Consider the following 18,209-nt stretch of genomic DNA (forward strand, 5'->3'; position numbering starts at 1 on the left):
TTCCGCTAATACGGCGATCTCAAATTATGACCAAAACTTTCTATATGGCAAGCGGTCTTTCAAATACGGCGCGTGCCACCCGGTTTGTTTATATTCTCCATGAACACATCTCTCTATTAAGTAATAATAATCGCTCTTGGGCACATTAAATGTCTAATTTTACGTCAACATAGACATTTTCATTAAACCACCTACAATATTTTATTCAAAATTATGTAAGAAACACTTTACATAGCATATAAACATGCTGTTTATATGCTATGGAGGTGTGGTTGCCGGGTGGAGGGAAAACATTATGTAATACTAATAATAATCACTCATGGGCACACTAAATGTTTTATTTTACATCAATATAGACATTTTCATAATCCATCTATGATATTTTCTTCAAAATTATATAAGAAACACGTTACATAGTATACATACATTTTATGTTTATATACTATGGAGGTGTGGAAGCTGGGTGGAGGGAAAACATTATGTCACTCCCTTAACCCTTTGAGGGTCGACAGGCCCTCTCCGAAACTCGTTCTCAGGGTCGGCCAAATTTAAAAAAAAAAATTATTTTCTCTTATGAAAAGATAGAGAATCTTTTCCCGATCATAAAGACACCAAAAGTTTGAAATTTGATGGAAAACTTACGGAATTATGCTCTCGCAAAGTTAGCGGTCTCGGCGATGTTTACGCATAGGCGATTTTGTCCACTTTGAGCCCCATTTTCAGCCAATTCCACTGTACTAGTCGACAAAAAACATGAATATTTCACTAGAACTCCATTTTTTCTATCGAATGGGTGCAAGAAACCACCCATTTATGAAATTCAACTATCCAGTACAGTGGTCAGAATTTAGCAATTTTGCCAATTTCACACAAATTTCAAAAGATGCCAATTTCCGAATAGGGTCCAGAATAAACAAGAAAGACATTCCTGGCACTAAAATGACATTTCCTCTGGTCATTAGTCACGTCTCAAGGCCCCTCTTATATTCTTTTGCTTTCCGCTTTGAATTTTTATTCTCAGAAAAATTATAAGATTTACTGTTATGCAGACTACTGCATTAGTGTAAAAAATGGTATAAATATTATTGGCGCACTTGTGAAAGAATATTAGACTCACCAGTTGACGTGTATTGCACGCTTGGCACGATTTGTTTACTTTTGAAATTTGGTAAAAATCGAACATTTCTGCTACTTTGAGCTCAATTTCAAGGTACCTTTCATTGTAAAACCAGTCAAAATCATCTCAATTTCTGTAATATGTCTTCCATTCTATAAAATGAGACCAAGAAAACTAGAATACAACAATAAATACCATATGAAAATACAGTGCAAAGTCGCTGTTTTATTCCAAAAAAATGGTCAAAGTTTTTTTTTTTCTCATTATGCACTGTGTGCTGCAGGATTTTTTTTAGACTGTGCACACTGACCACATAGACCCATTCTTTCATATGAAGGCCTACCAGCTTTCTCCCACTAGATTTGAGGGCGCTAGAATTTAGGCGTACTAGTACGTCAAAAACCCTGGGTCGTAAGCCGTACTAGTACGTCCGAAACCCTCAAAGGGTTAAATACGTAACACTTTTGTTTACAATTATCAGCATGAATTATTTATTACTTCTACCTTTGTTTATGATGGTATCTAAAGGCAGTTATTAGAAACGATTAAGCTTAGTGAACATAGTACGTGTATGTCGATGGTAATAATATTGCTGTAGGCCGCAGTGTATGTAGCCAGTAGGTATACACTGAGACGTAGCCTGCCTGGGACTACAAATAAATACTACTCACCAACAAGAGTCTTCAATAAAGGTATGTAATGTTCATTTATCATTAAAATTAGTCATTTATATTTATTTCTCATTGTTTTTTGTATGTAAAACTATATTCTCTATAAAATGTATTTTTTGTTAATATTTTTGGGTGTCTGAAATGGATTAATTGGATTTACATTATTTATTATGGGAAATAATACTTCGGTTTTCGGCCATTTCGGATTTCGACCAACCTTCTGGAACAGATTAATTACGAAAACTGAGGGTCTACTGTATTTCAATTTTCCCTATTTCCTCAAGAAAAATGGCAAATTAGTACCTACACAGCTCAAAATCAAGTTAAATCTTTCTCTAATTGGGTTACACCAGCAATTAAGTTTGAAGCAATCAGAAAAGGCATTTTCTAGTTACTGCACGAAATCCAACAATTCCAACTTTATTATCTACTGTGTGTTAGTAAATTGGCAAATTTGTACCTTTTTTTTTTTTTTAACAAGTCGGCCGTCTCCCACCGAGGCAGGGTGTCCCAAAAAGAAAGAAAATCCCCAAAAAGAAAGAAAATTCCCAAAAAGAAAATACTTTCATCATCATTCAACACTTTCACCTCACTCACACATAATCACTGTTTTTGCAGAGGTGCTCAGAACACAACAGTTTAGAAGCATATACATATAAAGATACACAACATATCCCTCCAAACTGCTAATATCCCAAAACCCCTCCTTTAGAGCACAGGCATTGTACTTCCCATTTCCAGGACTCAAGTCTGGCTATACAAAAATAACCAGTTTCCCTGAATCCCTTCACTAAATATTACCCTGCTCACTCTCCAACAGATCGTCAGGTCCCAAATACCATTCGTCTCCATTCACTCCTATCGAACACGCTCATGCACGCCTGCTGGAAGTCCAAGCCCCTTGCCCACAAAACCTCCCTTACCCCTTCCTTCCAACCTTTTCGAGGACGACCCCTACCCCGCCTTCCTTCCCCTACAGATTTATACGCTCTCCATGTCATTCTACTTTGTACCTATATATTCTAAACCCAAAATATATCATTTCTTTCACAAGATGCATCAATTATTGAGACTGAAGCCATTTTATTAGAAAACAAAGATTTTATTTTTTTATTCAAAAGAGGCATACTTAAGTTTTTTTTTTTTTTTTTAACAAGTCGGCCGTCTCCCACCGAGTTATTTCAAGTTATTTCATGGAAAAAATACTGCACCATTTTTAAAATAAAATTGACAGAGTGGCTCCCACACATTACTTTGATTTTCCTCTGAGCAACTTCAAGGATTTTTCTACTTCTGCAGCCTAGACTATGATCAGGATTTCCTGTTGACCAGTTAGTCAAGTAGGCAGTTTGTGGTAGCATCCTTCAGGACCCCATAGCCATCACAACCAAGCTGATCCAGCACTTGCAGAAGGAAACTGTCCAGCTTCTTAAAAACTTCTCTTCATTCTGGTAATACTTAAACATTACCTACTGGCAATATGCTGAAGTGTCCTGAACCACAGATTCTAAAGATCCCAATCTGCCAACTGCTTCTAAGTTATTGCTAAAAGTCATTTCATTATCTTAATGATCTCAGCAGCAACATACTATTACTAAGTCAAACAAAACCTGAACCCTGCTGTTTTCATCCAATTCTGTCCATGTTCTTCTTCCAGCCTTCCTTCAACTCCTATATATACAGTGGACCCTCAACCAACGATGGCATTGTCTAACGTTAAATCCGACTAGCGATACATTTTAACGCAAAAATTTTGCCTCGACTAGCGCTAAAAAACTCGACCAACACGATTCGTGTCGTTCGAGATGCGTCCACTTGTGGCCAGTGTTTACAAGCCAGCCAGCCACCGCGGTCCCATCCAAACATACAATCGGAACATTTCATATTATCACAGCGTTTTTAGTGATTGCACCTGCAAAATAAGTCACCATGGACCCCAAGAAAGCTTCTAGTGCCAACCCTACAGCAAAAAAGGGTGAGAATTACTATGGATATGAAGAAAGACATCATTGCTAAGTATGAATGTGGAGTGAGTGGCATTAAAAGAAGAAGAGAAGTAACCCCAGAAAAGGACTTGACACCTCAAGTCCTAATGGAAGGGGATTCCCCTTCTAAACACTAACACCATCCACACTCTCCCCTCCTCCCATCCCATCAATCATCACGAGATCTTCAATAAGTGTCATGTAATTGTACATGTCTTCTTCAGTTTGTGTGTATTCAAATTAATATTTCATGTGGTAAAAATTTTTTTTTTCAATACTTTTGGGTGTCTTGCACGGATTAATTTGATTTCCATTACAGTGGAACCTCAAAACTCAAACTTAATCCGTTCCAAGAGCTAGTTCTAATTTCTAAAAGTCTGAATTCGAAGTAATATTTTCCATAAGAAATAATGGAAATACAATTAATCCGTTCCAGAAACCCAAAAATATTCACACAAAAAATACATTTTATAGAGATTAATTACAGTTTTACATACAACAAATACTATAGTTTTTAATTATGTATAGTAATACATATAAAATAACATTTTTACTTACCTTTATTGAAGATTGGTGATGGCATCTGGAAGATGGGGAGGAGGAGAGAGGTAGTTGGGGATAGTGTTTGGAAGGAGAATCCCCCTCCATGAGGGCTTCAGGTAAAGCCCTCTCTGGGGTTACTTCCCTTCTCTGTCTTTTAATGCCACTAGGACCAGCTTGAGAGTCACTGGACCCCTGTCTCACAAAATAACTGTCTACAGTCCTCTGTTTCTGGCACCTCTTTAACATTTCCCTAAAATGGGACATGGTTCTCTCACTGAACTTGTTGCAAAGATGGCTTGTTTCAGCTTGCTCAGGGTGGTACTTCTGCACAAACATTTGGACATCATTCCACTTGGCACAAATCTCCTTAATCTTTGAAGAAGGCACCTCATCCACTCCCTCTTCCTCCTCCTCTGAAGCAAGTTCCTCAGCTGTGGTCTGATACTGCTCCAGATGAAGCTCTTGCAGCTCTTCAGTGGTTAGCTCTTCCCTGTGGTCCTCCACCAACTCTTCCACATCCTCACCACTCACCTCCTACCCCAGGGTGTTCCCCAATGCCACAATAGAGTCTACAACAGGCAGAGGGTGAGCTGGGTCAGGGTCAGGGTCAGCCTCAAACCCTTCAAAATCCCTCTTTTGGACACAATCTGGCCACAATTGTCTCCAAGCAGAGTTCAAAGTCCTGGAAGTCACTCCCTCCCAAGCCTTACCTATAAGTTGTAGATGTTGAAGTGATTCCTCCAGAACTCTCTTAGGGTCAACTTAGTGTCTGTGGTCACTTCAAAGCACTTTTCAAACACTGCTTTTGTGTAGAGTTTTTGAAGTTAGAAATGACCTGCTGGTCCATGGGCTGGAGGAGAAGAATGGTGTTAGGAGGCAAGAACTTCACTTTTATAAAACTGAAGTCCTTAGACAAGATGTCTAATAAGTTTGGAGGATGAGCAGGAGCATTGTCCATTAACAGGAGGCACTCGAGTGGTATTTTTTCACACTGGGGCCAAGCACTTCATAGACCCACTCTTTGAAAATTTGTCTTGTGACCCATGCCTTATGATTAGCTTTCCACAAGACACATAACTTGTTCTTAAAGACATTGTTTTTCTTAAACACTCTGGGATTTTCTGAATGATACACAAGTAAAGGCTTCACTTTAAAATCACCACTAGCATTAGCACAGAACAAAAGAGTAAGCCTGTCTTTCATAGGCTTGTGTCCTGGCAGTGCCTTTTCCTCCTGTGTGATGAAGGTCCTTTTTGGTATTTTCTTCCAAAACAAGCCTGTTTTGTCACAATTAAACACTTGTTCAGGTTAGAATTCTTCACTGTCTATGTACCCCTTAAACTCCTGTACAAACTTCTCAGCCGCCCGTTTGTCTGAACTGGCTGCCTCACCATGTCTTACAACATTGTGTATGCCACTACGCTTCTTAAATCTATCAAACCAGCCTCTGCTGGCCTTAAATTCACTATCATCACTGGTTCCAGGAGTTTTCTGTACCAGATCGGCATGCAACTTCCTTGCCTTTTCGCAAATAATCGTCTCTGAAACACTATCACCTGCAATCTCTTTATCCTTGATCCACACCAGCAACAACTTCTCAACCTCTTCAACTATTTGTGGTCTTTTTTTTGGTTAGCATATTAACACCTTTCACAACATCAGCTTCCTTGATTTGTTCTTTCTTTGCCAGGACAGAACCGATGGTCAGCTTGTTTTTCCCATACATCTTGGCAAGCTCAACAAGTCTCACACCACTCTCATACTTCTCTATTATTTCCTTCTTCACATCTATGGTGTTTCTCACTTTCTTTACCACAGGGGTACCACTAGCAAGTTTCTTTGGGCCCATGATAGCTTATTTCACAGTCCCAAAAGCACTAAACACAACGAAATAATCGTAAAATGTGTGAATGAGAGCGCAGGTTAGTGTTCACTCAAGCATAAACAAAGCTAGACTGCTCACGGCGCCTGCGCTGGGACGCGGACACAGCGGGCCAGCAGACAGGTCCCATACCCAGCGGTCCGAAAATAGGGGCGCATTCAATAATAGGGACACAGTTTGTCTGAAAAAATGGTCCTATTTTCGAAACGTTCGATATGTGATACGTTCAATTTTTGAGGTTCCACTGTATTTCTTATGGGGAAAATTAACTCGACTAACGATAATTTCGATTAACGATGAGCTCTCAGGAACGGATTAATATCGTTGGTCAAGGGTCCACTGTATTATTAGACACAAATACTCTCAGGAATGGATTAATATCGTTGGTCAAGGGTCCACTGTATTATTAGACACAAATACTATTTCATCATATTTGTATTGTAATTTAAGTACATAACTAGTACCGCTCACTCTATTAAACTTAACAATTATATTTTCTTACTGTGATTATTATTATGAATTAACTGAGTGAACTTGCAGTATAGTATAGGCTAAGTTTTGCCTGAGATGTTATACATTCCTTGGGTCTTCAGTTTACTGTATGTTCTGTGCAGTAATACTGAAATTTAGACTAGTATCTGCATTTGTATCTGACCAACATTAATAACCTCAACAAATGTTATAGCAAATTATCTTACTAAAACTTCCAGCAAATTGTTCTTGCAAAAACTCTACTTATAGTTACATGTTATACCTAGTTATAAGTTATTTTAAGGCAGCCCAAAATGTTTTGCATAACAAGGAGCTGCCTACGAAATATTTTAATATTACCTTTTCTGTACCAACTGTAAACCAGTCAATATAAAAATCAAGTTTATTGTATTTTATTGATATGCTGATAAAGTGTTCTCTAATTGTGCTTATGGCCCCCTGGTTTTCACTGGATTTATTATACTGTCTCCCACATCTGTCACTGCAGTAAGTTATTACAGCAGTATACAAGTTAGAGACCAGGCCCTCGAATATCTTCTATGTGTTGTATATATAATTTGGAAACTCTTCCCCATTCCAGAAAGAACAAATTCTCAGAGACATTCCTAATAGGTTTAGTTATTTTATTGAGTCTTTGCAGGCAGTATACAACCTCTGTACATTTTCCAGCTCTGCTAGCTCTCCTGCCTAGAGATGTGCTGTGAACATAGAATAATATTCAAGTCTTCAGAGCACAAGTGATTTGAGAAGTACATACTATCAATAGCCATGCTTCTCATATCATGAATGTTCTCATAATCTACCATCATTACCCAGGCCTTTGATGTTTCAACAATTCTGGAATTACCATTCTCACATTTGGAATATAAGCATGAGGCCTGGTCACAGACTGGGCCGCGGGGGCGTTGACCCCCGAAACCCTCTCCAGGTATACTCCAGGAACAGTAGTGCCCCACTTACACGGCAAGTTATGTTCCAGGCTATTGCCAGAAAGCAGACATTGCCGAAAAGCAAAACGTAATTTTTTCCATTTATAAATGCATACAAATGCCAGACAACAAGTTTACACTAACTTATATTAAGTTAGTAATAGAACTAGGCATTAAAAAACACAACAAAAAGTAAAATACATACACAGTATATTCATTACTTACCTTAAAATATTTGTAGTTTTAATTTGGGAAAGAAGTGAGTAGTACTTATTTGTAAGAAGTCAATTCAATTCAATTCAATTCAAGTTTATTCTCTATAAGGGTTACAATGTGGGGTTGACAGGTTTTGGGTATTGTGTGGTTTACATGTTATAAAATACTAATTACAGAGGGGGCCACTAGGACACCTAGCCTGGCTAGGCATTTCGAGCAGACTTAGATTAATTCTTAATATTAAATCAGGTGTAAGTAGCCCTGGCTCCCTGTCTCATGTTAATATACGATATTCAAAGCAACCCAGAGAGATAAAATACACATACAGTGTGCTCATTATTTACCTTAAAATATGTGTAATCTTAATGTAGGATGAGAAGTGAGTAGTATTTATTTGTAGGAAGTCAGAGTAGGTAGCCAATAGGTGTAGCCTGCCTGGGCTACACCTACCGGTTAACTACACTGCAGCCTAGAGCCATATTATTACCATTGACATACCTTGCTCACTGAATTTAATTGTTTCTAACAACTATCTTTAGATACCATCATAAATGAAGGGAGAAGTAATGAATAATTCATGCCGAGAATTGTAAACAAAAGTGAAGTGGGAGAGTGACTAAGCCAAACAATGATTCAAATACGTTTTCTCTGGTGCTGGACCAGAGAAAATGTAATGTTTTCCTTCTGCCCGACTAACACACAGGTACACAAGTATTATTATCAGAGCACATATAAAATATGCAATAAATCCCAGACAACAAGTTTACACTAACTTATATTAAGTTAGCAATTTAAGTAAGAGGCTTACGACAACTCTTGTTATCACAACTAAGCTTAGACGCCATCATCAATGAGAGCCAACTAGTTAACGAAAGAGTAAACGAGACAAAGAATGAGATACGGAGTTCCGACAATGTGAAAACACAAACTGAACAGGTAGCGGGCGATCACTTGGTCAGGCAAAATACTAAATGCGTATTAATACATATCTACTTTTAGTTCATTCACGTCCATTTGTAGGAGTTTGTAAAACTTTTACCTCACAATATTTTTTTATTATAATAATCACTTCACAATACAAATACTCTTACACTGTGTACAAGTTAGTACAGAATAAACAAACAGCAACACTCCCATTCTCATGCAACACACCATTTCTAGAGTGAATGATGATATTATTATTATTGTCATAAAAAAAGAGGCGCTAAACTCACAAGGGTCATGAATTGCTATATATAGAGTGAAGGCATACGATAGGAATATTTTTTTACAGTTATCCCCCAGTGTTTGACTAGAGAAAACGTAATTCTTCTGACACTCCTACAAAGCCGCTTTGTAAACAAATCTCATATTTATGTCAATTTTTATTCTGTGGGTGTATGTATCATGTGTATATGGTATGTAAAAAGTTTCTTATATAATTTTGAAGAAAATATCATAGATGGATTAATGAAAATGTCTATATTAACATAAAATAAGACATTTAATGTGCCCAAGAGTGATTATTATTATAAGAACATAAGAACATAAGAACATAAGAACGAAGGAACACTGCAGAAGGCCTACTGGCCCATGCGAGGCAGGTCCAAGTCTCCTACCGGCTTAAGCCAATGCACCCAACCTAGTCAGGTCAGGTCACATTGACTTAAGGGAGGAACACGGCAACCGACCTGTTAGCACAAGCTATCAGGTCTAACTCACACCCACCCACATCTACTCATGTATTTATCCAACCTATTTTTAAAGCTACACAACGTTCTGGCCTCTATAACGGTACTTGGGAGTTTGTTCCACTCATCCACAACTCTATTACCAAACCAGTACTTTCCTATATCCTTCCTGAATCTGAATTTTTCCAACTTAAAACCATTGCTGCGAGTCCTGTCTAGGCTAGATATTTTCAGCACACTATTTACATCCCCTTTATTTATTCCTGTCTTCCATTTATACACCTCAATCATATCCCCCCTAATTCTACGTCTTTCTAGAGAGTGCAGTTTCAGGGCCCTTAGTCTATCCTCATAGGGAAGGTTTCTGATACATGGGATCATCTTTGTCATCCTCCTTTGTACATTTTCCAGAGAATTTATATCCATTCTGTAATACGGTGACCAAAACTGTGCAGCATAATCTAAATGAGGCCTAACCAAGGATGTATAGAGTTGAAGAACAACCTGAGGACTCCTATTATTTATGCTTCTTGATATGAAGCCAAGGATTCTATTAGCTTTATTGCGAACACTTATGCACTGTTGTCTTGGTTTCAGATTACTGCTAACCAGAACTCCTAAATCTTTTTCGCAATCCGTAATATTAAGATCTACATTATTTAGTTTATATGTGGCATGGTTATTGTCCTGTCCAACATTTAGAACTTTGCATTTGTCTATATTAAACTGCATCTGCCACTTCTCCGACCACTGCATCAGTCTATTCAAATCTTCCTGGAGTGCTCGAATGTCCTCGTCAGAATGAATTCGACGGCCTATTTTGGTGTCATCGGCAAACTTGCCGATGTCGCTCTTTATGCCCTCATCTATGTCGTTTATGTAGATTGTGAACAGCAGGGGGCCCAACACTGACCCCTGTGGAACACCGCTCGTGACGCTTCCCCACTCTGATTTCTCCCCATTTATGCAAACTCTCTGCTGCCTATTTGTCAACCATGCCTCTATCCAGGAAAAAATTTCTCCTCCTATTCCATGTGCTTTAATTTTCCTCAATAGTCTCTGATGTGGGACCCTGTCAAAAGCCTTACTGAAGTCCATATACACAATATCATATTCATTACCATGATCTACCTCCTCAAATACCTTAGTGAAAAAAGTTAATAAATTCGTAAGGCAGGAACACCCCTTTGTAAAACCATGCTGAGATTCGTTGATTAATTTATGCTTTTCAAGATGGCTACGAACTGCCTCGGCAATTATTGATTCCATAAATTTTCCCACTATGGAGGTTAGGCTTATTGGTCTATAGTTCGAAGCTAAGGACCTGTCACCTGTTTTGAAAATAGGTATCACATTTGCCATTTTCCACTTATCTGGCACCATGCCAGTTTGTAGTGATATGTTGAAAAGATTAGCCAAAGGTGTGCTAAGCTCCTCTTTACATTCCTTTAGAACCCTTGCATACAGTTCATCAGGGCCTGGGGATTTGTTAGGTTTTAATTTATCTATCTGCCTAAGGACCATGTCACTTGTGACCCTAATAGTGCACAGTTTATTATCGTCCTGTTCTACATAATTTATCATTACTGGAATATCGCTGGTATCCTCCTGTGTAAAAACTGAGAGGAAGTATGTGTTAAAAATTCTACACATTTCCTTATCACTGTCAGTGAGCTGACCCGAGGAACTTTTGAGTGGGCCTATCTTGTCCCTGATCTTACTTCTGTATACCTGAAAGAATCCTTTTGGGTTAGTCTTCGATTCTTTTGCAACTTTAACCTCATAATCTCTTTTTGCTTTTCTAATTCCCTTTTTTATTTCTCTCTTTAACTGAATATATCGATTTCTTAATTGCCCCTCTCCTCTTTTGATTTGCCTATATATGCCTCTCTTTTGACCAATCAGATATTTTAATCTATTGTTCATCCATTTAGGATCATTTTTGTTTGATCTGATTTCCCTATTTGGAACATAATTTGACTGAGCAGCTAGAACTATGCCCTGGAAAGCATCATATCGGCAACCATCACCACCTACCTGACCCTTAGTCAGGTCATTCCAGTTCAGTCCACCTAAGTAATTTTTCAGTCCTATGAAATCAGCCAAGCGAAAGTCAGGGACGGAGACTTGATTGCTATTATTAGGGGAATTCCATGATATATTAAAACTGAGTGATTTGTGATCACTTTCCCCAAGCTCATCATTAACCTCAAGATTATTAATTAGTGTTTCCCTACTGGCAAGAACCAAGTCAAGGAGGTTATTTCCCCTAGTTGGCTCTGTCACAAACTGTTTTAAAAAACAATCCTGGATCGTATCAAGAAAGTCACCCGACTCTAAATTTCCTGTCAGTATAAGTATAATTATCAGAGTAGATATAAAATATGCAGTAACTTTAAACACTTGAAATTTTGGAAAATTTCCAGACATAATAGATGTACTCACAGAGAATGTAAACAAACCGGGTGGGGCATACCGTATTTAAAAGACTGCTCACCGTATAGCAAATTTTAGTCATAATTTAAAATTGCCGTATTAGCGGAATGCCATAAGGCGAAACACCATAAAGCTGGGCCCTACTGTATAAGAATATTCAACAACAAATAATCTAAAAACCTCAACAAAAGGTTGCCATAAGAATGATCACTCAATCAGAATCAAGCCAACACCACTACACAAAGATTCAAAGCTATTCAGTATACAAAGCTTCTACATATACTACTGTCACTCATACTCTAGAATTATAAAAAAATATTAAATTAAATTATTCTTGGAGATGCAATAGAACACATAAGCACAATAAAAGAAATACAGTAGTTATTCAATATCTCATATGTATACATTTTTTTATTAACACATCAGCCATTTCCCACTGAAGCAGGGCAGCCCTTTCAACATCAGAGCAACACTTTCATCATCACTCACTCCATCACTGTTTTGCCAAAGGCATGCCAATACTGCAGTTAAAAACCTGCAACATATCTCCACCCCTCCTTCAGAGTGCAGGCACTGTACTTCCCACCTTCAGGAGTTAAGACCAGCTAACCAGTTTCCTTGAATCCCTTCATAAATGTTACTTTGCTCACACTCCAACAGCACGTCAGGTCATAAAAACCATTTACTTCCACTCACTCCTATCTAACATGCTCACACACATTTGCTGGAAGTCCAAGCTCCTTGCATGCAAAACCTCCTCTACCCCCTCCCCACAACCTTTCCTAGGATGACCCTCTCCCCTACATACATAGATGTATGCATATAAAAGGCCCTAAAACATAGATTAATTAACCTGAATTTCTAAAAGCTGTCTATTTACTACCAGCTTCAAAAATTTCATTAAAAAAAATGGTCTGAACTTTATATAAAATTAGCCCTCGTTGAATCTACACGTCTAATCCATGTACAGCAGACCCTTGAAAATTTTAAGGCTCGAAAGTCATAATTTTCGAAAATCGTAACGTTATTTTCGTCAAAACATTGACTCGTGAATAATTGTTTGACTTGCAAATAGTCATTCGTCTGGGACGTGTACACACATCCCCGAGCTGCCTCACACTCCATTCCCAGCCAGTGCCATTGTTTATCAGTGAGGATGATCCCACGAGTTCATACGATACATTTCATAATATTCCATTCGTTTCAGTGTTTGCAACTGCTAAATAAGTCACCATGGCTCCAAAGAAAGCTTCTAGTTCCAGCCCTTTGGTAAAGAATGTGAGAGACACATATAATTTAAGAAAGAGTTTGTATAAAAATATAAAGGTGGTGGTGGTAGAGTGGTAGCAGTTGTGATAGAGGTAGAGGATGGTAGTGATGGTGGTAGAGGGTACTAGCAGTTGTAATAGTGGTAGAGGGTGGTAGCAGTTGTGATAGTGGTAGATGGTGGTAGTGACAGTGGTAGAGGGTGGTAGTGACAGTGGTAGAGGGTGGTAGTGGTTGTAATAGTGGTAGACAGTAGTAGTGATGGTGGTAGGTGGTAGTGATGGTGGTAGAAGGTGGTAGTGATGGTGGCAGAAGGTGGTAGTGATGGTGGTAGAGGGTGATAGTGGTTGTGATGGTGGTAAAAGATGCCTTCTTCAGTGATTCAGCGATTCTACCAACTCCTCCAATGTTATTGGAGTTAAACAGGGCTACAGAAAACACCGCCACGTCAGCTGCTGCTTCACCACCATTATGGACAGCTTACTTTCAGTGGCCCTTATACACCCAACAACAACACAACACCTCTCGTGACATACATAATTACTTATTTTATTCATTCTAGAGTATATTCCATATTTCTATGTTATTAATATTGTTTATTATGTCATATAAGTTGAATTGTGATAGATAAATAAGCCGTAAAGTTGATATTAGTGTCACATTCTCCAACAATGAAGTCCCCTCCCCTCTCTCTGCCCCATCTGCCATACACCAATAAAAGTCTTCAATAAAAGTTAAGTGTGATGTTAAATGCTCATTTATACATTTTATTAGTGCTTTACATTTATTTGGCATTCTTTTCTGCATGTAAATCTATATTTAAGCCAGGGAAGTGACCCCTGAAGTGACCTAGAGTCCTTATGGAGGGGGATTCCCCTTCCAAATAATAACCTCTCTTCCCTCTCTCCTCCTCCCTGTTTTCCATTCATCAACAACAGCCTTCAATAAAGGTAACTGTCATGTTGAATGTTTATTCTTTTGTGCATGTAAATCTATCTTTAAGGTAATAAAAAAAATTTGTTGTTGATACTTCTGGGTGTCTGGAACGAATTAATTGGATTTATATTATTTCTTATGGGGCAATGGATTCAATAATAGTTATGCTCTCTGGAACGGATTAATTACGAAAAACGAGGGTCCACTGTACTTCTAATAATCTACACGTCTAATCCATGTACTTCTAATACACCATACTATTTTTTTTCAACAAACTAACCATATCCCATTCAGGCATGGTGACCTAAAAAATTTATCACTTTATACAGGAGAAGGGGTTACTAGCCCCTTGCTCCTGGCATATTAGTCACCTCTTACAACACGCATGGCTTACAGAGGAAGAATTCTTTTCCACTTCCCCATAGAGAACTAAATATGTATATATGTATATGCCCATATCAGCTTTCATGTTCATACACTTATGCCATCATTATATATTTACTCTAATCTTATGACAAAATTTACATGCTATTAATGTACTTTGTAGTGTTAACCTCATGTGTGTACTGTGTGTTGTGTAGTGTTGTGTTACAGTGTGAAGAGTGAGCAACATAGACATGGCTAGGCCTGCACACCCAATGTGAGTCAATCCCCCACCATCCCTCCCTCTCTCCCTCTTCACCTCCCATGTGGCTGCCAACCATAACAACTGGGACCATGCTCTCCCCCACCCTGATTCTCATCCTCCACCATGAAGCTGCTCTCCCCACCTTGCTCCTCCTCTTCCCCCACCATGAAACACCTATCCAACGTACCTTCACCCTCCAACTCAGGTTTACCAGACATACTAAGGGATGGCAGAGAATGATGCAGTTAGCCAGCCACAAAACCAAGGAAACAATGCATCTAACAATAAGAGAAAAGGCACATGTCATGTGTGAGGAGCATATCGAGTGAGTGGCATTATTCACACACAAAAGGAGTGTGCTGGATCAAATATGCTTCCTGCATAAAGCTACCCACAGCCTCCACAGACAGCTGAAAATTCTAATGGCAACCTCCTCAACTGTAATAATCTCATGGCATTCAAATCTACTGTTAGCAGGGCCCTATTTCATATCCCCAAAGCTGCTTGTTCATATGCTGCAGGAAAATTCACAGACCTTCTAAAGCAGATAAATGGAAATTCCACCAACTTAGAAACCTGAGGCACCATTAAGGCATGGCAAAACCAGCTTCTGTTCTGTAATGTCTGTTTAATAAGTCCAGCAAGAGATGGCAAATCACTAACCACATAAGTCATCAGAGAAGTGAAGAGAGATAATTGTATTTCTCTGCCCCATTTTCACACAAATTGCCAAGGCAAACCCAAGAAAAGTTCCACTGAGAGCGAGAAAGTTTGTGCACAGGCTAGTAAAAAATTGAAGCCAATATAGTGGGAGCATAATGATCACAAGCGACAACACAATTCCTCCCAGAGATGAGGCCATAGTTCAAGCACCCAGGAAGACCAGTGTCACTAACAACAATCCAACTGATAACATCACTGGGCTATTAATTCTGCCAGAATCAGATGTTTACAAAGTGGTTGTGTCATTTGTGGCTGGATCTGCAGGGAGTTAAACTAGAATACGACCACAACGCATCAAAGAGATGGTAATTTCAGTGCTAGGCACAGCTGCAGTGGTCCTCCATTCTAAGTTGACAACATTCATCAACAACTGTCTTGCAGAGCAGATTCCTGAAGAAATCTAACCCATCATTTAAATATTATAACTTAATACATTATTCAATGCTATTAGACACCAAATATGCAAACAACATTGTTTACTCAATCTTGTTAGGGGGGGGGGGGTAAAAGAGGTTTTGTGTGCTAGAGGCTTGGACAGGAGGCATGTGTGAGCATGTTAGATAGGAGTGAATGGAGACAAGTGGTTTTTGGAACTTGGCGAGCTGTTGGAGTGTGAGCAGAGTAATACAGTGGAACCTCGGTTTTTGTTTGCCCTGGTTTTCGTCAAATTCGGTTTTCAACTACTTTTTTCGTCAAAATTTTGTCCCAGTTTTTGTTCATCACCTCAGTTTTCGTCGAGTTGACAATGGTCCACCGTACTGAACGTGTCTGTCCGCGCTCACACAAAGCATCCCATGTGTTCTGAGTCAGTCTGGCTTTGTTTCTCGTCGGTAGAGGGTGGTATTGATAGTGGCAGAAGGTGGTAGTGATGGTGGTAGAGGATGGTAGTGATGGTGGTAGAGGGTGGTAGTGATGGCAGTAGAGAGTGGTAGTGATTGTGGTAGAGGGTGATAGAGGGTGTTAGTGATGGTGGTAGAGGGTGGTAGTGGTTTTGATGGTGGTAGAGGGTAGTAGTGATTGTGGTAGAGGGTGGAAGTGATGGTGGTTGAGATAACCTCTCCTCCCTCTCCCCTCCTTGCTGTCTTCCATATGCCAACAACAGTCTTTAATTAAGGTAAAAGTGATGTTATATGTTCATTTATCCATTTCATTAGTCTTTTATATTTATTTCTCAATGTTTTCTATATGTAAAACTATAGTTATTCACTATAAAATGTATTTTTTGTTAATACTTTTGGGTGTCTGGAAGGAACTAATTGGATTTACATTATTTCTTATGGGAAATATTGCTTCAGTTTTCATCGAATTCAGTTTTCATCAGACTTTCTGGAATGAATTAATGATGAAAACCAAGGTTCCCCTGTGTTTTGAGAAGGGATCCAGGGAAACCAGTTAGCCAGACTTGAGTCCTGGAGGTGGGAAGTGCAATGTCTGCACTTTAAAAGAGGGAGATGGGATATTTGCTGTTTGGAGTGACATCTGAACTGTCATATCTGGGCACTTCTGCAAAGACACTGATGATGTGTGAATGATATTGAAAGTGTTGAATGATGGTGAAAGTTTTTCTTTCTTTTTTGGGTCACCTTGCCTTGGTGGGAGATGGCCAATGTTAAAAAAAAAAATATTCAAAATCATATGCACTATCTTCCCTGAGTACAGTCAACTGCCTATTTATTTTAATCTGTTTTAATTAGGGGAAGTGCTAAATGCACAGGGTTTATGTAATGCTTAGCAAATGGGAGCCATTCAGGTTCAATCCAAGGAAGGGAAGGATAAGTCCTCTTCAGAGAAGTCAGTTGTATAACACTGCACAGTACTTTGAAATAACATTTAGACAGATTGTAGCAATTATTTATCAAGAGCTTACCTTGTAATCCACTAATTTCTTGGGAATTGCCTGATTAAAATTATTTAAGTGATAGCGGAAACCTGTTTTTGGTGACTCTGGGGTGTTGGTGGGGAGCGTTGATGGTTCTGATGATGATTCAGACTGCATTAACTCCTCTAAAGTTGGTCGAAGCTCTCGCAGATTCTCTAATTTAAAAGTTTCCTGTAGAAATATGTATATGTAATGGTGTAATAAATATAAAAACAATGAATTTGAAGATATTTGAAAATAGGGTGGACTACAATTCTGGAGCCCTTGATTCCATTAAATTTCAACATTTCAACATTTCAAAATTTCAACATTAGTAGGTTGGTAGACAGCAACCACCCAGGGAAGTACTACCGTCCTGCCAGATGACTGTGAAACAAAAACCTGTAACTGTTTTGCATGATGGTAGGATTGCTGGTTTCTTTTTCTGTCTCATAAACACGCTAAGATAACAGGGATATCTTGCTACTCCTACTTACACTTTGGTCACACTTCACAGACACGCACATGCATATATATATATACATACATCTAGGTTTTTCTCCTTTTTCTAAATAGCTCTTGTTCTTTTTTATTTCTTCTATTGTCCATGGGGAAGTGGAAAAGAATCTTTCCTCCGTAAGCCATGCGTGTCGTATGAGGCGACTAAAATGCCGGGAGCAATGGGCTAGTAACCCCTTCTCCTGTATACAATTACTAAAAAAGAGAAGAAGAAAAACTTTATAAAACTGGGTTGCTTAAATGTGCGTGGATGTAGTGCGGATGACAAGAAACAGATGATTGCTGATGTTATGAATGAAAAGAAGTTGGATGTCCTGGCCCTAAGCGAAACAAAGCTG

At 38.7% G+C, this 18,209-nt stretch overlaps 1 protein-coding gene across 3 annotated transcripts in view; it reads right to left on the reverse strand.

Annotated features, from left to right (window-relative positions):
• Positions 1 to 18,209, reverse strand: part of LOC128687800 (uncharacterized protein KIAA0513) — a 302,660-nt gene that overhangs the window by 250,488 nt on the left and 33,963 nt on the right. For all 3 annotated transcript variants that reach the window (XR_011391818.1, XM_070083742.1, XM_070083741.1), the window contains exon 3: positions 17,362 to 17,544. Coding sequence is in view for 2 of the 3 variants with exons in the window: in XM_070083742.1 (XP_069939843.1) it covers positions 17,362 to 17,544 (183 nt within the window). In the remaining variant the exon portion in view is untranslated. The remainder of the gene's footprint in view (positions 1 to 17,361; positions 17,545 to 18,209) is intronic.

This window comes from Cherax quadricarinatus, chromosome 10, assembly GCF_038502225.1.
Source record: "Cherax quadricarinatus isolate ZL_2023a chromosome 10, ASM3850222v1, whole genome shotgun sequence".
NCBI lineage: Eukaryota > Metazoa > Arthropoda > Malacostraca > Decapoda > Parastacidae > Cherax > Cherax quadricarinatus.